This window comes from Enoplosus armatus, chromosome 19, assembly GCF_043641665.1.
Source record: "Enoplosus armatus isolate fEnoArm2 chromosome 19, fEnoArm2.hap1, whole genome shotgun sequence".
NCBI lineage: Eukaryota > Metazoa > Chordata > Actinopteri > Centrarchiformes > Enoplosidae > Enoplosus > Enoplosus armatus.
Window position 1 is genome coordinate 1610216 of NC_092198.1, and position 22285 is coordinate 1632500.

Genomic DNA, 22285 nt, shown 5'->3' on the forward strand with positions numbered 1-22285 from the left:
AAAGACATTTAAATTCAAGGATAAATGCTGAGAATATCTTCAAGAGTAGAATCAAATCAAAATGAATCAAATGGGGAGATCAGTGCCGTTAACCAGCCCGACTCACACATCTCTCAATCAACCCTTTCCTTCTTCATCTTCTCCTCTTCCTCGCCTCCATTCACATGCACACAAAGAAACTAGGCGACACAATCAAATCAAATCACAGCACACATGTAAACCCTGTCTCTCTCTCACAGTTTATACTTGATTCACAGTCATGGCTCATAATTCGATTTCTGTCACCCAAAGTATGCAGAGACACAAATAAAGGAAACACAAAGACAAATATCAGATTTTAATTCTCTCTAAATCCCGTCTCCCTCCCACGCTCTCTCTGTCTGTCTGTCTGCCTGTCTCTCTCCCTCTCTCACACAGAGCCGTCTGCACTCTTGCTTACATAACCCCACAAATAAATAACCAGCTTAGGTGAAGCAGCCAGCTGGAGGGAGTCCAGCCCGCCGCCTCTCTCAAATTCACCTACTGGTCTCACTGCATCCCTGAAAACAACTGTGAAACCAAATAATAATCCGTGAGATTTTCATACAATGAAGTAACTGTAAGGATTCGACTGCGTCAACGCTTTCTTTCTCTTTGCTGTAACGCAACGCCGACTCGACGCCGACTCGACGCCGACTCCATCCGCTTCAGGACAGATTCAAGCTGCTCCACAGACTGGAGGTCTGGTGCTGATGATTCACTTTTAGACATGTTCGTAGGTGTATTACTGAACTTTGGACAGAGGCAGGGTTTCCCACTGCTTCTAGGTTTTATGCTAAGCTAGGCTAACTGCGTCCAGCTCCACACTTAAAGCAAAGACACAAGAGTACTACTGATGTTTTCATGAGCATTTATCCAAATGTTGAGCTGTTGTTTCAGCTCCACTGGTCTCAGACTGTGTGTTTGATTAAATCTTACTGTTTTCCTTCACTGCAGTTTAAAGAGGCTGATTTGTTTGGGACAGACTGTATTTCAAAGACGCCTGTCCAACAGATGATTGACAGCTCTCTCCTCCGTTCAGACATCGTTCCTGTCAGTCGTCGTCACTTCAATCTGGAAAAACATGGTGGTCGTTTTGGAAAAGTCATCTAATTTCTCCAAATCCATCCAACGAAATCATATTAAATGAATCTGAATCGCGTTTCTATCTGGTTATTGTGACAGACCTCCTTTTATATTCACATTAGAACATTTTCTTTCTATCAACAGTTGGGAAACTGATTAAATTACATCATGTATAAGTACTACTGTTGTGTCTGGAAGTTAAGACTGCATTTCCCATAAAACTCTGTATTTATTGTTTATTTATTGTGCTTCCCGTCAGTCCTCCTCCTCCTCCTCCCTGAGCATGTTAGAAACCTTTTTCTTCTCCATCCCTTCAACCATCTGCCGTCACCAGAAAGTCTGCCGCCTCCTTGTGCAAAGAAGATCTTTTGCTTTCTCAGCCTAAAGGTTTTTCTTTTTGGCTTTCATGGAGAGAAGAAACATGTTGGAAGCGATTTTTCCCATCAGCTTTTCATTCCGTCCACCATCTGCCACCAGCAGAGACTCTCCAAGCTTCTGGAAGAACAGCGCCCTCCTCGGGCTTCACTCTGAAAACATCTTCTTCTTCTGGTGGCTCCTGATATAAACTGCAGAGTCCAGGAACTGTTTTCATCATCAGTCAGAGGTGATAAACTGTTGACAGTCCTCCCAGTGATTCGGCTTTGTTTGTTTTCTGCAGTTACAGCAACGTTTCACAATATAGTGACGGTGATGTGCAGCTGGGAGAAGGAACTATATATACATATACATACATATATAGATATATATAGATATATCTAGATATATATAGCAGTACGCAGAGGGACAAAGTGTCAGACGCATGTCCGTTTACAGAGAGTGTAACTGACAGGCAGGACGGCGTCAGCTGACACTCAGAGAGACAGACAAAGACAGGAAACAGCTTTTAATTCATCTGCTCGGCTCCTCTCCCCTCGCATGAAAGAGGAGAAGTAAACATTAGCGTGGGAGGTTTGAAATCGAGGCGAGTGGTTTGGCATTCAGACGGCGTGTCGAGGCCGAGCAAACAACCGCAGGCTTCAGAGACACTGGGTTCAGGCTAAAGACAGACAGGGACCTGTCTCTCTGTCTGTCTGTCTCTCTGTCTGTCTCGCTCTCAGTCAGTCAGTCAGTCTGTATGTCTCTCTGTCCGTCTGTCACTCAGTCTGTCTCTGTCTCTCTGTCAGTCTGTCTCTCTGACAGTCTGTCTCTCTGTCCGTCTGTCACTCAGTCTGTCTCTGTCTCTCTGTCAGTCTGTCTCTCTGACAATCTGTCTCTCTGACAGTCTGTCTCTCAGTCTGTCTCTGTCTCTCTGTCAGTCTGTCTCTCTCTCTCTCTCTGTCACTTTGTCCCTCTGTCAGTCAGTCAGTCTCTCTGACAGTCAGTCTCTCTGACAGTCTGTCTCTCTGTCAGTCTGTCTCTCTGTCAGTCTGTCTCTCTGTCAGTCTGTCTCTCAGTCTGTCTCTGTCTCTCTGTCAGTCTGTCTGTCTCTCTCTCTCTGTCACTCTGTCCCTCTGTCAGTCAGTCAGTCTCTCTGTATGTCTCTCAGTCAGTCAGTCAGTCTCTCAGTCAGTCAGTCAGTCAGTCAGTCAGTCAGTCAGTCTGTCTGTCTGTCTGTCTGTCTGTCTGTCTGTCTGTCTGTCTGTCTGTCTGTCTGTCTGTCTCTCTGTCTCTCTGTCTGTCTCTCAGTCTGTCTCTCAGTCTGTCTCTGTCTCTCTGTCAATCTGTCTCTCTCTCTCAGTCTCTCTCTCAGTCTGTCTCTCTGTCTGTCTGTCTCTCTCTCAGTCTGTCTCTCTGTCTGTCTGTCTGTCTCTCTCTCTCTCAGTCTGTCTCTCAGTCTGTCTCTCTGTCTAAATGAAGAAGTACAATTTCCCAGAATCTGAGGGTGACATCGTCAAAAAGCTGGTTTTGTCCGTCCAACACTATAAAACTCAAAGACGTTTCCTTTACAGCAGAAAACAGAAAGAAACTAGAACATTTTCACATTTAAGACGCTGAAAACAAAGAACCATCCACCATCGAAGCTGTTTCAAAGCAACCTGCTTGAATTCAGAAGCACACGCTCCAAAAAAAACACGGCGAAAGGTCTTTGTCCAGGTCTTTGTCCAGGTCTTTGTCCAGGTCTTTGTCCAGGTCTTTGTCCAGGTCTTTGTCCAGACAGACATCATCATTAGTCTTCTTCACTGTCACAGTTCAATCTGGTTCAACTTTCGATGCAATGCAATGTTTTCGAGCAAAGCGCTGCGTTGGCTAACGTAGTAACTCTGTCTCAGTGTTTTATAAACTGCCACGTCGCATTTTGGTGTCTGATGAGCCTTCAAACTCTGTAGATCTGTCACTTAAAGAGGCCTACATGAACCGTTTCAGGTCAGAAAACACTGAACTGGGTCGTCTTCTTCTGTTTAGGACGGAGAACTTGACGGACATCAACTCTGCAGAAAAGCAACTGCTACTTTGACCTTTAAACCCTGTCAACAGGCCTCTGGGTCGGCCTCCAGGGCGGTCTGGATATGTCCTATTATTTTCTCATCACTGCCTGGTGGTTTGCGGTCGTGTCCCCCCCCCCCCCCGTCTCATCTTCTTCATCACTCTGAGGATTAAGTTATTAGCTGAATTGAACTCTTCATGAAAGAGCAGCGCGGGGGGGGGGGGTGTTTAGCTCTGAGCCCGAGGTACGCTTTAACACCTGAAGCTCTCCCTCGCCGTCGAGCACTGAGCCGTAAGAAATGGTATAATACTCAGCACCTCCGCCTCACAGGCTCCCATTTGTCTTGCTAAGCTGGAGCCGACCGGCGAAGCTGTCGGTCCGAGCTGCTCATTTCGTGTCCTCAAGTTCGTTTAAGTGTTAATCTGTCACCCCGTCACGCTGGTGTCCACCTGCTTTAAAGTTAATCCCTTCTCAAAAGTCATCGCTTGCAACTTTTATTTCTGATCCTTCAATTACAGCCACTCGACAAAAGCGGCAGAAAAGAGTTAAACTTTTATTTCTGAGATTTCATTCTACTAAACATTTTGTTCTAGAGTGAAGGGAGCTGAGCGGTTAGCAAGAAGCAAGAAGCCTGCAGCCGTAGAGAAGGCTGAGACGCGATTAATCGCACCAGTGGGGAGAGCGGCGAACGTGTCAGAGACATTCACGCTGTCGCACTCAGTTGTTCATACAAAAAGTGAAGGAAGCCGTTTAATGAAGAAAGAAAAAGAGAGCGTGAGAAGTTCAAACTCCGCCTGCGTTCACACCTCCACACAGCTGGCAGATCCAGAACAGAAGTTACAGAAGAGAAGCCCCGAATTTGGCATTTTGGCCGTCGCCATCTTGTTTTTTTTTAACCAGAAGTGACCATATTTGGAGGAGAGGGTGGAGCTGGGGATCTGAGAGCCCGAGGACGCTCTGCAGGCCTGGCTGCACCTGGCGAAGTAGCTGCTAACAGGAAAAATAATGAACAGCCGATTCCTAGAATGCCTCTATCCTGATTGACAGGTCACCGTGGTAGCGACTCGTCAATCACAAGGTAGCCCCGCCCTAAAGCAGACCCTGTTTTATCGTCTGTTTCACTCTAAACGGGACACATAATTTACTAAATGAGCATCATGCTGTGTTGAAGAAGACTTGAAACTAGAGACTGAGACCATGAACTCATCAGGAAAATGTTCACTGAGGTCATAAATCAAGTGAGAAGTCGGGTGATTTTCCCATAGACTTCTACACAATCAGACTTCCTGTCATATTCCTGCCTCTAGATGGCACACGTCAGCGTGCAGGTGGCGCAGACTGGACCGGAAGCCTGACAACCTTAAATGAATGAATTAATGAAGTAAACCACAAGGAATCACGTCCAAGAGCTTGTTGGCTGCATTAAAAAAATGAAACCACGACATGATGTGAGGTAAAGGACGCCGAGTACATTCTTGAATAAATCAAAGCCTGGAACACACACACACACACACACACACACACACACACACACACACACACACACACACACATTAGTAACTGTACATTGTACATGTAAATTAGGCCTCTCACAGTTTAGCATGTGGTGCTATCAGTAAACAAGCTACGCAGCCCTGTGATAAAGAAAGCAGCTCGTGTTCTTCTTTTAATTCCTCAACAGTGCATCTGCTCCTGGATAAATAACATCTATAAATCATATATAAAACATGATATAAATATAAATAACTTCTTCCTCTTGCCTGGATGAATTGTGCTTTTATTCACCTCTCCTTTCTAAATAAGGGCCATTAATAATATTAGAGGAGGATGTTTTCTATCAGCATAATTTGTGATCCCTTTTCAAGCTGCAGCAAAGCATAAAGGTCACCTTCGGTATAGCAGCCTGTAAACAGGAATCCCCCCCCCTCCTTTAGAGCCATGGGGGAGGAAGAAAGTGACACAGCTAAGAGTTGGTGGTTTTGACGAAATGTAATATGTCTTTTGTTTTATATGATGTCTTTGTGTGGCTACAGGTCACTGCCAACACCACAAGGCCATGAGTGATATGGAGGGTAGCAGTGAAGTCTAAATTACAGGAATCCATTCTGTTTCTTTCCCACTGGATTTAGTGTATATATATATACACTAATATATGTATATATATAAGTCTATTGTGCAGAACTGTTTGAATGTTGTATTTCAGGGTCCATTTTGTTGTTGGTGGTGTATTTGTCTTCTTACTCCTCTGGATGAGGGGATGAGTGAAGATATTTCCAGCAGTTTGGAATTAAAAGTATCCTACAATCTGAACACAGTTCTTTCACATGCTCTTTAGGTCTACATCGGATGTTTGATTCAGTATCTGGTGCTGAAATATGAAAGGACACTGGACTGATGGGGACATGAGGAGTATCGTCGGCATGAAATGAGGTTCACCTACTGATCCAAAGTACCCATGAGCACCACAGCTCATCACACATGTCCCACAAAATGGCCCGCTGCTAGACAAAACTAAATTCACAAAGATTCCAACCTGGCTGCATTAACACAGCTCACACAAAACAAGCTAAGAGCGAGCTGCTGGTTCCTCACCCATCTAAACAAACTTCCAACGTATGCCGAGCCAACTTCAGGACCACCAGACTCGAAGCACGTTAACACACACCAGCGTCAGAACTATTTGCACTACAATTATACAGTTTTCCAGGGAATTATGAGGAAATAATGGAACATTAAACAATAAAGCATGACCGAACTTATCACCTGTACTTAGAGCTGTTCACTGATCGGATCACCAAAGACACATGTTAATAAACAGGGCCTACGTCATGCCACCTTCACTTCACAAAGCCTTCTGGGAAATGTAGGAAACGACTAACTGAAGTAGATACACCAGTATACGTTAGACACGTGAACAGCAACCTTCCCGTAACGTTCAGTCACCTCTATGAACTTTAAATCAAACTCATTTGACGGCTCACCACTTCATTCATAACAACTGAGATCTGATCCGGAGTTCATGTGCGAGTGTCTTCCTGGACGAGGAGGTGAGGAGGCGAGCGGCGTGAGCGCCGTCAGACTCCAGACCAGCTCTGCTGCAGCTCCTCTGAGCCTCGTCTCACTTTACTGTATATTCTCATGTCAGCCGAAGTGAGTAAGTGTTTGCTCGTCTCTCTGGACAGTGATAACAAGACAAGCAATACATCAACCATCTGCTCTACCAGCGTGAGTGTGTGTGTGTGTGTGCTTACTCATGCCTATATGCATCCCTGTGGATCAAACCTGCTCAGCTTTCAAGTGCTAATAAGTCAGTGAGTTGTGTGTGTTGTGTGTGTGGCCCCTCCAAGGGGCAGCAACGTACATCTGAGGGGTCTTGAGATGTTTTACAGGAGAATAAAAAAGGAAAAAAACTAAGTTCTGCTGAACAGAAGTCAATTGATTTTCTAACATTTCTCAAATCTCTAGTTTTTTCCATTAATATCAGGGTGCATGCAGTCCATGTGTTTAAGTGCATCAGTGTGTGTGTGTGTGTGTGTGTGTCAGTCAGGGCAGGCCTCTTACTTGATGACTGTTCCTTTGGCGCCCCCTGCTGTTGTGAGCATGACCCTGGTGGTGAGGCTGACTCTCAGGTCCTCCTCCTCCAGGCCCAGCAGCTCGGCACAGTGCTCCAGCGTCTGACTCGACTGGTTCTTGATGGCGCAGCCACCTGGAAGACAAGGAGAAGGGCACACATCAGCCCCACACATCAGGACTAAGAGGGTCTGAGGGTTTACACTGATGCTGAACGCTGCTGGGTGATAAAATCAAACATCCAGGTATTTTTCCAGCTACATTACTTTGATATAAACAGGTGGAGGTGGATATCTAGTCTCATATCACAATACTGACAAAAACCCTGTGACATGACATGCACGAAGTACACAGAGACCCAACTGGCCTGCGATTGCTTTAAACTAAAAAGGCACAGGTAAGACCGGAGACCCAGTCGGAGCAGTTTCACCTCAGTAATATCGTTTAAAGCTCACGGCCTGGCAGGTGGCTGCTGCTGCACATCATATTTGTGGAAAATAAAGTAGAAGCAGTGCCGGTCATCAAATTCTATCTTTGCTGTAAGATCCAACGTTAAATGTCTCAAAAACAGGATTTTACAGCAGCTTTTGTTTTGTTTGTTGGAATAACAAACAGCTGAGGAGCGTGATGAGAAATGTTGCTTCATATGTGCTATTTCCCTGAAACCAGCTGTGTTTTATTTACTCCTTCACAGCCACAAATATATAATAAGGTCATATATTCTATCGATATATTCTATATTGGATCCTGTACAGAATGTGCACAGATCTGAACATGATCCCAGCGTTTGGAAAGGCTTCAGTGGGCACAAACTGAATGTGTGAACATCATAGTGAGCTCTGTCTTCTGGGCCTCAGCAGAGATGAACTGATGTTCGGTCGGCAGTTTGGCCTCACAGCGAGAGCGTCTTGGAGTTTCATTCCTGCCCTTTCTGGTTGGAGGTTACATCTCCAGCATAGTTTCCTTCAACACCATAATCATAAAACATACAAGTCAAGTAGGTCACAGCGAGCTGAAGTGTTCACAGGTATGAAGTGTCTGATCCACGCTGGAGGAAGCCTCTGACAACATGCCAAAGGATTAAGTGGGTGGAAAATATGAATAAAGTAATCTTTTAAATCCCCCGCATGTCTGCAACAACGTGCACTTCCATGATGACTTATTGACAGCTCAGCCGACGTGCGCCCTACTTAAAGGTGAGGGCGATACGCAGCGCTCATTATGTCTGGAGCGAGCGAGCAACACCCACGAGCTGTGAACCGTGCAAGTCCAGGGAGGAATGAACAAAGCCCGGAAGGAACTGGGTGGGCTGCAGGAGAAGAGAGCCGACGCAGAGGGAACTCTATTCAAACAGGAAAGAGAGGTGAGAGGTGTTCGTACATCCGCAAGTTTCTCGTAACGTCTTGAAGGCTGCAGCAGTTGATGAAGGTGTCAAGAGTTCACATGAGTTGATCGGGATGTGGAAGCTTATTAAACTCGCAATCATTAGCTTGCTAACAATGTTCTGATGATTACTTTCCGTATTGAAAAGGATGAGGCTGACTTCCTGTCTGTGGCTCTCAAATTTCTAGGAAAGGATAATTATAATAATGTATAATAATACTTATTATAATATAAAGTCGAAGATAAAAAAGTCGTATTGTTAGAGCAACAGCCCAAAAAGAGAAGCAGATACACATCAGCACCGGCCGGTTCTGCATGTCGTCAGAATGAGAGTATCTGTGATGTCAACGGCCTTCAAACACTCTGCTGGTTGGTGACGTCGCTCCACAGCATTGGAGGTGCTTCTCTGATGAATGTCAGCGATCAATAGCTCCTGAAAGCTAAGCTAAGCGAATATCAAATCGATGTCTGGACTGAACGAAGACCCTGCGGAAGGAAACGCTCCAAGTCCACATTAGAGGAGAGCCAAGGACTCAAACCTAATTCCGAGTTAATTAAGCGTCATTATTTGCAGCCTCTCCTGATAGATTTCCCAGTTTACTTTGAAATAAGTTGATTCCTGAGAAGAATTGAGTTCTGACGGTCTGACCGTCCTCCGAGCGCCCAGAAGGTCCAGAGATTTATCGGAAGACACGGACAGTTTTGCCAAGACGAGTTCGTTCAGACCAGTTTGACAGCCAGCAGGTCAGAATACTGGTTTTTAAAATGTGCAAAGATCTGCAACACATTGAACGCACACAGAAATCAATCTGCTAACAAATCTGTTCATAATGTTGTCAAAAAGTATTCAGCTGAGCCAGACGACGCTTTTAGGGACAAGATTTGGGGGCAGAAGGTGTCCACATTTTCTATTTCAAAGCTTTTTACAAACCTTTTCCGCCCATCAGCCGGTCGATCTTCATAAACACGAGCTTCAGTCCAACACACTGAACTCAGTATATATATATATATATATATATATATAGATGTCAGGCTGAAAGTCATGGTTTGAATTCTCACTCAGTGATGTTTGTACAGCACTTTCAAACTAAAATATTTAGCTCCTTAACGCTTTCACTTTCATAGTTTACATCATGTTTCAGAAATCTACTGTGGATAAAGGTTAATAAATCCCAATAAATATGACCTGTGACATCTAAACATCTGCAGCTCTCCTCTCCAGATTATGTTCCACGTTCGGGCCTGTCTGGATCTCCGCCTCCCTCCCGTCTTTCTGACCACGTCTTCTGTTGTGCACCGGTTGATTCCACAGGTCAGCATTTGTCAGACCTGTAATATTCTTGGACGGCAGCGATTTATAAAGGTCTGTATCTTCTGGATGGTTCAGTCTCAGCTCAGAGTTAAGAAAAGCTCTTCTGGCCTCCAAATACAAATAAATATTCGTTAAGAGCTCCCTAAAACCCCCCCCCTCAAGAGACCTCTATCCAAACTGCAGACTGTAAGCCAAGCCCGTCTCAAACTGGATGATTACCTCCCCTGACTGAACACACTCTCCTCTCTTGCTGTAAAACACCAGCGCCATGATGGCCCCCCGCTGTGAGAAACAGTCTATCTAATAGGCGCCCAGCTGCGCTTCCTCTTCTGCCCCGCGGGGGGGCGAAAACGACGGGGAGGAACCGCGAGCTGAGGAACTTCACTGGTGAAGTTCAAAGGATGAGTTGATTTTCATGGAGGCTGAATCACCCCGGGGGGGGGGGGGTTCAGTCCAAACCTGAGACCACTGTGCAGCAGAACGCCAAACATGGAGGGTGTAATACTGGAAAAGATAGCTTGTATAATTATTGTATGACTTTTTTTTAATTATGTGATTAACTTATTTCCCTCTAGTAAAATAACTCAGACGCTGCCCGTCATGATCCCTTTGGGTTTTAATCACAAATGGAAAAACGACACCAACGCCACACATTCCAAAAGCATTCATCTTTGACCACAATGAGGCCGGACCGAGAAGAAGCCGAATATTACAGCGATCAATCAAAGGGCAGAGTCTTCAGGGATAAGATCAAAATGGCCTCTGCCTCGTAGCGACCAAAGTGGAGCCGTTTAGGAGCCGAAAAGCACGCGAGATGGATGGTTTCTGATACGGAGCAAATGCAATCACAGAGCGCTGCAGGCTGCTGTCTGAAAACTCATCATCCTCCTCATCATACCAGCGGCCTCCGAGTTCAAATGATACAGCAGGTGAAAGTATTAATACCACACTGCGAAAATACTCTGGTACAAGTCGAAGCGTGGAAAATCTAACTTCGGTAAAAGTGTGCGACTATAATCAGGAAAATATACTAAATATACTGTATTAAAAGCAGTTCTACTATTTTATATTACATCATTAGATCATCATTAATGTAAAAGCAGGATTTTACTGTGGAGCTCATTCTGAACTATTCTGTGTTGGACTGCAACTAATGATTATTCTCATTATGGATTAATATGCTAATTATTTTCTTCATCAGTTAATTTACTGTTTGGTTTGTTAAAATGTCAGAAAATCGAGGGAAACGCCGTCACAGTTAGTGACACCTTCAAATGTCTTTAGTCCGACCAACAGTCGGTTTACAGTCAGCAAATTATCTTCTGATAAAAGGAATAATATAGAATAAAGGGAAAGACATAAAATAAAGATGTTTGTCTGAAACGCAGTAAACAAAACGTCCCTGAAAGCACCAGTTTAAAACCCGTCTGTGTCAAACTGTGACTGCAGAGGTCACCTTGAGAAACGAGGCCCTTTTCGTCCATTTGAAAACGTATTTTTCTGACATTCTGTACGTGACTTATTACAAAGTTGGCATGGACTCGGGATCGGCGTGTTGTCGTCCTGCCAGACTGCAGTCACAGTGGATTCAGCCGACTGTGATGCTCTTTGCGGATGTTGTAACCGGTTAAGAGCAAATGAACAAATATCTAATTATGAGCGTCGCCTTAAACCTCCTGTCGCTGGTCCACATGACTTCCCCACAGTCATTGAAGTAGCTGCATGAACGTGGTGACGAACATGTCGCAGCACATTAGCCAGTAACATCTTCACCTCTGAACTCTTCAATACTCTCCAACAAAAGCCTCCGAGCTTCTGTGTCCTTGTCAGAATCTGCAGTTTGCCTTTTGTTAGTTATCTGAAACAAATCACTTCATATTTACGCCACAGTGGCTTTACAACATCTGACATCTGGAGCCTTTTGTTTCCTGAGCCGCGCGCCTGTATTCTGGTCGTTCGAGGTCTTGTAATTAACACAAACGTCATATGAACGCCATCACGTGGTCGTGGCAGCTCACCCGATGTGCTTCCAGCCTCCTCGAAGTCGATGTTGCCGAGGTGCAGCACGCCGGCCACCACCCTGAACAGGTCCAGCTTCTCCGTGTCGTCCAGGCCGATCTTCTTCATGGCCACAGACATCCTGTTGAAGTCGCCGCGGTCGTCCAGCAGCGGGTCCTTCAGAGGTCCCGCCTTCATGTGCTGAGAAACAAGAGCGAGTTACTGACCGATACAGCCACTTACATCCTCCACTCATCTAGCTTCTAACACAGCAGCCTTCCTGGTCAGCACCTATTTGCATTTATACTGTCAACTTTTCACCTTCCACAACTGACTTTCCTTTGACTTCTCCCTCCAAACAGTTCACCTTCATCACCTCCTTCCTCAGACTTCTACCTGCTCTCTTCTTTGTGTGTTTCAGTCAGGTCAATAAAAGATATGTTCTACTGTTATTTCGAGCAGAAACGTGGCTTTGTTAAATCACTCTTTTAAAAATCAGACTGGCGTTAAACTTCCCATCATCCTTGAGAATCATTTCATTTCCAAGTTGCTGGATGAACAAATCCTTGACTGCACTGCAACTGTTTTTCTGTTTGCTTGAATATACTGTACAGAAGAACTCCATAAAGCAGAGTGAACGATGCATGAAAAACCTCAATCTGCAGCAGAGAGAAGGCAAAGATAGTGAAGTAGGAAACAAACACACACAACCTGAGAAACCCACTCAAGAATGTCACAGTCTGATGATATCCGCAGGCTAAACTAGACGCCAGCCGCTCGCTGTCCCCTGTCATAGAGTTAAGTAGGAAATGAATTCTTCTGCTTAGCTGGTTCCACTATTTAATCAGGTTCTCATCCGATTCTCATTTAGCTTTTTCACTGAGGCTCGTGAAGTCTAATAAAGGAGATGAACGCAGGAAGGTAAACCAAAGCTCTGCTGCATCTCTGCTGCATCTCTGTTGTAGCTGCTGAGTTTTATTCATTTATTTATTTTAGGAGCAATTGGAGTATTTTCTACATTTGGTTTTTGGTCAGGTAAGAAAAATGCCATTCAAACTCAGATAAGAGCCAATAAACTGCACCAAGACGCCCGAAAATCTGACTCAAAGCAACAAGTTAACAAAGAGCAAAGATTTATGGGTAAGTGGGGACAGCCAGCAGTGCCTCATGCTCGTAAAGACACCTTTAAGAGACTGACGCTCATATTCACAACAAAGAACATCAGCAGGTTTCGGTTGAGTTGTTGAGTCTTTCCAACATGATTTGTTTTGTTTCTGTGTTTTGCTCAGTTGGACATTTTACTGCATCGTTACGTCGCCAAAGGAGGTGACGTGTTTGTTTGTTTGTCTGTCTGCAGGACACCTCACAAAGCTGTTCAAAGATTTGAATGAAATCTGGTAGAAAGTTAAAAAGAAAGAAGTGAACAGGCTTTAGTTTAAAGAGCATGTTCTGGTATTTTTATGCCCCCTAGTGGTCAAAAACGTAGTAATGCAGCTTTAAACTAGTATATTTACTTGTTGCTTAAGAAATACTGCATTTCAGTAAAGAAAATGTGACATTTGCATTTCATTATTGTCCATCACAATCTACATTTAATAGAGACTCATCACAGATGCAGATTCAAATGTCTAAACATTTCTTTTCTTAAAAACAACAAATGTATTTGGCTGTTGAGTATTGAGACGCTGGCAGAGTTGTTGTAATTCCACACTATCCTAAGTGGAAAAACTGCCCTCCCCACACAGTAATGTTGTGAAAGCATTGATCTGATGAGGCTGCCGCTCAATAATGCAGACTCGCCAATAAACTGGAGTTTGAGCTAATAAACATTATGTCTTGTGATGAGACCATTTCCCAGAATGTAAAATGTAAACATCGATACATGAGGACACTTTTCAAATTCTACATCAGCATTTTGTTTTCTGCTGTGCTGACAGGAAGTGGGCATACACGGTGGGGGGGGGGCGTATTCACTGCTGCACTGTGACATTCTGAGATACACAAAAGCAATCAGAAGAGATCTCCGTTCAATTGAAACGCTCTATATTTTCTATACAGCAGAGGAAAGTGGGAAACCATACAAAGCACTCCAGAGGTGAAAGAAAGATGAAAAACTCAGCATGCATTAACGCACAGACACTCAGAGGAGATGTGAACCCAGCGGGCCCAAACATTCACATCAATGTCAAGAAGAAGAGGAGGAGGAGGAGGAGGAGGAGGAGGAGGAGGAGGAACACCAAATCACCTGGTCGTCCTGGGTGAGACGGAGCAGTGAGGAGACATACAGCACATCATTTATCAGAGAATACAGCAAAGAGCACCTGCGACTACACCTGGCCTCAACCCAATGTGCAGATAATCAGTTGGTGCGTTTGTTTTATTGAACCTGAAGCACCAGGCGGGGGGGGGGGGGGGGGGGGGATTCCACCTTCTCTCCTGGGTGGGAACTTCAAATTCACGTTTGTTTTCCTGCAGTTTAATCGTGCCTCATCTGACTGGAATCTGATGCTACCTTAAAGTGACCGCAGGATACTTTATCAGATATGATCGGAGCCGCCTCGCTGCCCACTCTTCCCTCCCGGCGAGGCGCAAAGCCGAGGATTGTTTGCAAATGTTATTTCACCCGAGTCTCTGCAGACTCCTTTTCTGCAGTAGTGAAATAAACTTTTCTGAGCTCATTTCCCGGGACAAAGCTCCTCCTTACATCCAACTGTTTGTGTGCTTCCTTTGTACAAAACACGACTCCCATTCAAACTGCGTCAGGTAACACAGGCCTGCAGTGATTCCAACAAAGGACGTGGGATCAATTTGTTGCTGTTGTCCTGCACTCAGTCTGTTTTTCAGTTTTCCAAACAGGCTTCATTACCGTTTTTTCTTTCCACTCCTTTGTTGCCTCTGAATGTTCCCACAGTTTGACTCTTATCGTGTTGCTTAATGAATTAAGAAAGTGGAGCTCGTCTAACGTTGTGTAACTTTTCTTTTTCTTCCCCGGTCTTTGTTTTCTTACCAGGAAAATGTCTTTACATGTATTTTTATCTGAAGACAAACATCGGATCTGTTTGCTGTTGGAAACAGAGTGTGTGCTGAAGTAATTTGAATTTAATTTTAAGACCAAGGAGGTCTGAGACAGATCTTTGAACACATCGTGCAGGATGTTCTCCGTTTATTTATCTCTGCAGGTAACTTTGGGAAGTTCGTATCTAAAGTCTATTTTCCTGCAACAAGTGAGTGCAGAAGAGAGGAGCAGTACATCAGAGGGTCAGTGTGGTAGAAAGAATTAGCTGAACAGGTTTCACAGACTGTAGAACAGCGGAGGTTTGCTGCAGACGACAGCAAATAAATCAGACAAATCAATGTTGAAATCAAGACCTCATATATTCAAATCTAAAAAGACTTCGTGCCTTTGAAGATCTGTGGGTGTAATGCAGACTATTTAGTACTTAACAAAAAAGTTACCAAAACAGAAAGAGAGGAGAACAACTATATAAGTAGAAACAGCAACCCGGCAGCTCTACAGTTTATATCTACACTCAGAGATAACTGGCCTGTGGAGAGGCCACTAAACTGGTCTCACTCTCCCATTTCAATCTGCTCTTTACACTTCGTCGTCAAACAGTATGTTCGTTATCGTTACTTAATCACTGTCTTGTGTATATTGATGCATTAGCTTAATAAAGAAAAGAGATTCATGCTGGTTTGGAACACCAGCACAAGAAGAAATCCTGCAGGCACCGTCCCTTTTGCAGCATAAAAATATTAAAACAAATCATGATGCATTATTTTAGGTTTGATAAAATGCAAAGACTTCCAGAGTGGATCCTCTATGTTTCAGAGAAAGCAGTGGACTTAATTATGAATTGATATGATTGGATTTATGAGTCTCAGTAGGTTTTATCTTCCAGCAGGGAGAGCAGAGCACCAATCCCTGATCCATGTTCCTCTTCATGGCTATAATAATTAATAACGCTGCACTGCGGGGAGCGCCACATACAGCCGCACTAATCGAATACTTGTGCATAATTAATCAAAGGCTGGAGGCGAAAGGAAGGAGCTCATTTCACATGATGAGATTTTCTTATTAATGCGGCGCAGTCGATGTCTTTGTGCTACGCTGAGGCTCTTAGCCAGGCTGCTAATTAAAATGTTTGCCGTTTGAATATAAACATCTGAACTTATTGTGAAAATGATGAGATTATAAAAGCAGAGCTGGTTGGCAGCGAGGAACTCCAGGCAGGAAACACAACAACGAATAATGAAATATCTGAGGCACGCTCCGCTTCATCTTGTTTGCCGACAGATGGACAAGTGGACGTGAGAACAAGTTCTGATCAAAACAAACCGAACAGAGTCCTTCATCACGACTGAACCCTTCAGACGTTAGTGACCTTTCTTCCACCACCACCTCCAGGACAATCCTTATCTCTTTAGCCTCTAACATGACAGATAATCATCAGTGAACCCTGCAGCCTCTTGGGAGGGGGTGGCGCTAGCAGGTCTCTAGATTCACAGCATAATCTCTTGGAACAAAGCGTCAGTCCTGAGGATCACACAGAGTCCAACACAGACGGCAACAATCAGAACCTGATGAATCGGAGATACTGAGGATGTGAAAGAGACGGACAAAGAGTATCAGAGGGACAGACGGCGAGATAACGGAGGAGGTGACGGGCTGCACACGGAGAGAAAGACTGGAAACCAGGAGCCGGAGGCCAGAAATCTAAATTCAGTCAGCTGAGTCAGTTTAAGGAGGCGCTAATGGAGTCTGCAGAGCGACGGGTTCCTTAGTGACACGAACACACTGCAGCTTATTAATAAAATTAGCTCAGAGTGCTTCTTCCACCGCTGGACAGCCAAGACAAAGAGTTCGAGGTCCTCAAAATGATCTTATTCCGTGAAATCTGTCTGATTTTTCATGTGAACATCCTCTGCTGTGACTTTACTTCTTGTTCTGGAATCTGAACTCTTTCTGAGCCACAAGAGTTCGGTCAAAGATCGTCGTCAACTTGTTTGTGAGCTCTTTTCGTCACTTTTTAGAGCGGGTCATGTTCCCCAGAGGAAGCACCTTAGAACAGGTGACCGCTGATAATCTCAGTATAATCTGATCAAACTGCTGCTTCAGAACAAAAACAGCGTCCCTCTAAAACCGAATATCTTTGAGGCTTTGGACGTTTCAAGGCTCTGGAAGTGTTTGACGGGCATTTTTCTTTATTTCGTGACATTTTTATAATCATTAATTCATTATAATCGTTAATCAATAATGAGAGTAATTCCTTAAATATACTGATTTATATGTATATGTTCATGTTGTTTATGTTCATGGCTTTGATCAGGTTTCTTTCCTTGTAAACCTGGTTTTGGAAAGATGAGACATAAATAAACTTTATGATCATTATTCATGAACGACAGACTCAGCTTCTAACATCCAAACTCATTCAAACACATGAAGGCAGCTGAGCAAACTGTGCAGCTGATTATGACACATCTTATTTCCACAGCAGCAGCTCAGCTGGCGTGTACTTGTACAGCGCGTACTTGTACTCGAGCTGATGTAGCTGAAGCTTTGCTTACACAGGAACAGTTAAGTCAACTCAGTTTGTTCCACTCATGTTCTCTTGTTAACTGTCACATGAAGGTTGTATTACGGCCTTCGTCAGTCAACGGTCTTTAACTTGCTGTGATATATTTGTAGTGTTTTGAGCTCCTGGCCGTTCAGGGTGTAGCTGGACCTGGTTCCTTCACAGAAATACAGTCAGTCTGTCTGTTTCTTCTATGGATTGTGGTTCAGAACTGATGGACTCGGATGGAGTCTGAAGGCTGAAGTGTACTGTACCTCTGAGCTCTTGCGGTTCTGCAGGATCTGCTTGTCTGTATCTTTGGAGGCAAAGAACCGAGTGCATCCTCTGTTCAGGTACTGCAACACACAGAAAGAGGAGAAACATGAGCACGATGATTAACACTGAAGCTCATTCAACCAGAACGACACCGTGCACTTCGCCTATAGAACAGCTTCGTAGAGCTTCACAGAATGAGACCGAAATAAAGGAAAGAAACCGTTTCCCCCTGCTCCCACTCTTTGTGCTAAGCTAGGCTAACCGCATCTTGAACCGAATACACTGAATGTACACATAACCTTCGTTTGGCAGCTTTAACTACAGACGTGCACCTTTTCTTAACTATTAGTTAACTATTAACTATAAATCTAAACTTTTAATAAACTGACCAAGTAATGCAAACAACTCTGATTAAGTTACACTTCATCTCAGCTGCAACGAAACATAACTACAAGTGCGATGAAGTGATTAAGAATTGCACAAGTTCTTGTATTATTTTGTGCTTTAGTTCATGGAAAGTGCTGGAAGGAGGCAGCGCTCCCAGTCCGCTGAGGAAAAGGTGAAGGAAGGTTTGTGATCCCGGAGTGTCTCCTCATCACTCTGCTCTTCAGTTGTTCAGAATTCATCTCTATAATTAAATTAGCATTTGCACAAAAAGCACTCCCGTCCTCTCCGTAATTGATTCTGAACCAGTTTTAATGGCCTTTCTCCAGCTGGCTTCGTGATGAAGGTGATGAAGACTCTGATACAAACTTCCCAGGAGGGAGGGAGACGGGACAGAGGAGTCCTTCTGCCCGAGCAGATGGACACAAACTGAAGCATTTCATTACAGGAGAAGCCAGAGGGAAACCTTCGCACTGACTTCCTTCTTCTGTCCGTCTTCTTATGTATTTGTTTCCTCACGTCCTGCCTTCTTCCCCTCGTTCCATATTTGTTTCCTTACTTGTCTTTCTTCCCTTCGTTGTTTATGTTCCTTACTCATTTCTGCTCTTCTTTGTTTCATGTTTCCTTCTTTCCTCCCTGAATACCTGATTTCCTTCTTTCTTTCTTTCCTTCCCCCTGTTCTACTTTTCTTTTCATACCTCCTTTCACTTGTTATTTTATCCATATTTGTTTCCTCCTTTCCTACTATTTTATCTTTCCTTTCTTCTTTTCTTGTGTCCTTCCTTTCCTTCCTAAAAGCTTAACCCCCCCGAGACACCTGAGGACATTTTATGCTGGTGGAGGACTTTTACTTCGATTACTTCCCCACCGAGGTATTTATACTTTATCTGAGTGCTTCTTCCATCACTGCATGTACACAAAGTGCTCTACACACACCTCTCACATCTTGAAGTGTTTGTTGTGCCTCTCTTTCAGGTCTTATCTGCACTTTGTGAATCACTTTGCACCAAAGACATTTTTAGAAAACGTCCTGAAAAACCTGCTCAGACCCGAACGCACCTCATCCTTCCCTCCGGCCTACAAACAAAACTTTAGGAGTTCATCACGGCCGCTGAGCTCGACCCTCCACTTCTATTATAAGACACCTCACTGAATCTTTTTTACTCCCCCCAGCAGAAGGGAAAGCTGTAGATCTGAGAAGCCATTAGAAGCTGTTGAAGGGACTGTGGGAGGTGTAATAAGTTGCAGGGGGACACCGGCGGAGAGCACCGAGCCGGCGTCGGCACTTTAAGGCCTGACAATGATGCAGGTGAGAATAGACTATTGAATTGAGACGCTGCCAATAAAAAGAAGCATCTGAACAAAAGAAAGTTCTCAAAAAGTGTTTTTTTTTTCTCCTCCAACAGAAGAGGAGACGAGTGAGACTCAGAGACTCTGGAAGAGTCAGCAGAGCAACGACGAAGTTTTCATTTGATCAGAGGTCAGATGCCCCCGTTTATTGTTTTTATTACACTGATATACGTCATCATGTCTTGTTTCTTAATTCTCTCTCTCTCTCTTTGAACCCAACGATGGTTTTGTTCAGTTTTAAATCCTTTAATCTGCAGAGCGACAGCAGCTTTACTGCAGGCTGCTCAGATGTGCCATCAGTTGGCAGGTGCAGGGCCGTTACAGCTGCACTAATCAATATCTATATCAATCAATATCTATCAACGACCGATCAGATATCTCCAACATGAGGTGTCCAACTCACAGAGATTTAGCAACAGCTCTGTGCAGCTTTTAGTTTTAGTTCAGTCTGACTGCGTTTTCATTAAATAAGCTGCCATGAAGCCGCTGCACTCGAGCTGCTGAACATCGTGCAGCATTTAGCAGCTAAAGAGCCAGATGTTTCCCTCAGGAGGTGGAGGAGACCACAACCAGAGCTAACAGGAGAGTTAATATTAGGCTTAACGTTCATCAGAGCGAACATGATAAAACGTCATAGAGTGGCATCAACCTTCTCCTCTGACTCTCTGCAAGAAACTACTAATCAAAAGTTTATGGTAATGCAGTTGTTCTGTGTTTTCAGAGTTGTGAGTGAGAGAAGAGGGAGTTGAGTCTGTTTCCTCGTCACTCTGACTGTATCTGGTCTAAAGAGGTTTGCTTTGGTTCTTGGAAGCCGTCTAGTTTCTGTACTTTAAGTCTAAACTGCAGTTTTCTCAGAGCCTTTCGACAGAGTGAACTTTAGAGCTCCGATGCTGACAGATCAATACTTGTCCTCATAAATCTGAGCAACAGCTGAAATGTAGCAGCCGTTATCTGTGCATTACCAGCTCTCAGTGCAGTTTGTAACTGGAGGTGAACAATTTATGTTGGATGGGGAACAATCCTGATGGTGAACGCGGCCATTTGATGCTGCTCTGCTCGCTTTCCACGATCCACAACTCATAAACACAGTTCAGAGAGCGTACAGCAGCCAGACGGGCTCCAGCTTTAATGAAGATCTGGTTCCACAGACAGCTGGGCTCAGTGGCGGCTCAGTGCTGCCCTCTGGTGTCCATAACAGCCACAGAGAGGAGGGAGCAGGTGTTTCATCGCCCTCTGAGGTGTTCACCGGTCTGATTCTCACTCTTCTTCTTGGAACATTTGTGCGTAAACAGTCCACAATAACAGGGATTTAGAAGTCTTCACAAATCCTCTTGGTGGAGACCTGAACCAGGACCCAAGTCAGGCCGAGTCCAGATTATATTCAGTCTAATCAAGTAAGATAATGTCCCGCATCTGTGTGTCAATATGTCTAATATCTGAGTGGCTCCAAGTGGACTCTCTATCAGCTCTGATCATCTGTTCTTCATCATCATCATCATCATCATGCTGCCAGTGTTTGGGCCTGTCCAGGTCTACTTGGGACCAGTTCTGACCAGTTCTCCACAGACCTCTAAAGCGATCAGATGTTGTTGGCAAAGCCTCTCTTCCCTTCCTCGTATGCAAATAGGAGGTCAAAGGTCAGCGTCAGTCACATGACACCGCTGGCTTCGAGGACTCACGGCGAGACGTCACACCTCTTATCAGATACAGAGACACAGGGAGGCTCCAGATGTTGAGGAACATCTGTTCGCCATCGATTGGATGAAAATATGTTTCTCTGAAGATTCACTGAAATTAAATGTCTCAAGACATGAAATCATTCTCACCAACACACACATATACGCTCATTAACATTAACATTAAAGGCTTGACATAGGAAGTCCGGCGTGTCCGTACCCTGAACGTGTCCGGGGAGCTGAGGTGGAACTTCTGCCTGATGTCCTCCGAGGCTCCGGCACACAGGCGGTAGAAGATGTGGTAGTTCCTCTCCTCCGAGCTTTGCCTGCAGATCCTCGACTTCTCCAGCAGGTAATGCGACACGAAGCCGCCCACGACGGTGTTCTGAGCGCGCAAACACCAACAGGAGACACGTTTAAATACCACAAATACCGCAAATACCGCCTGACTGCATCTGTCAGGACACGCTGACCTCACACCCTGTTCATTCTATTTATAGAATTAAGATTTGACATTAGTTTACACGGAGGAAAGTTCAGTTAATGAAGCAGGAAATCAGGATAATACAAGCAAAAATAACAATATATCAGGTCACAATGTGTGCATGAAGAATATATGGAAATATAGTGATTTATAGTATGTATGCAGGTCTGCAGCAGGTACACAGACAAAAGAGTAAAATGATGAAAAACTGCAGGAAGTGAGGCCTCATTACTGGTAGTTTTTTGCTGAGTAAGCATCTGAGATGATTCAGGGAACATTGTGTTTATTCATGAACGCAGCGATATTCATAAATTACATATGAAGATCAATATAAACAGTTTATGCTAAGTAACCACAGCTATTAGGCATCCTCATTGATTCATTGTTTGTATCGCCTGGAGACCAGCTGACGTTTGAAGACGTCATTAGTCTTTAATAACGCAGTATTAAGCACCTTCTCATTGAAGTGGATTTCCACAAACTTTCCGAAGCGGCTGCTGTTGTTGTTCCGGACAGTTTTTGCGTTTCCGAAAGCCTCCAGCAGCGGGTTCGCTGCAGGATTAGAGAGCGAAGATTAAAGAAGTTCATTCAGCAGAAACATGACATGACGAAGAGGAGGACGAGGAGGACGAGGAGGAAGAGGAGGAGGGAATCTTACCTTCCACTATTCTCTCGTCGATGTCCTGACCTGTTCCATACGAGGTGGTCAAGTATCTGTCGGGAGAAACCAACAGTTCAAGTCCTGGGAACATAGACTGTATATAAAGGGGGGGGGGGGGTACTTTACTT

General features: G+C 44.3%; 1 protein-coding gene across 1 annotated transcript in view; it reads right to left on the bottom strand.

Moving 5' to 3' along the window:
• The window catches only part of myo6a (myosin VIa), a 103255-nt gene that overhangs the window by 56211 nt on the left and 24759 nt on the right, over positions 1-22285 (bottom strand). Inside the window, exons 7-12 of the mRNA XM_070925343.1 lie at positions 22155-22210; positions 21951-22048; positions 21233-21397; positions 17602-17682; positions 11792-11972; positions 7070-7214 (exon numbers count right to left, since the gene is read on the bottom strand). Coding sequence (XP_070781444.1) covers positions 7070-7214; positions 11792-11972; positions 17602-17682; positions 21233-21397; positions 21951-22048; positions 22155-22210 — 726 coding nt within the window. The remainder of the gene's footprint in view (positions 1-7069; positions 7215-11791; positions 11973-17601; positions 17683-21232; positions 21398-21950; positions 22049-22154; positions 22211-22285) is intronic.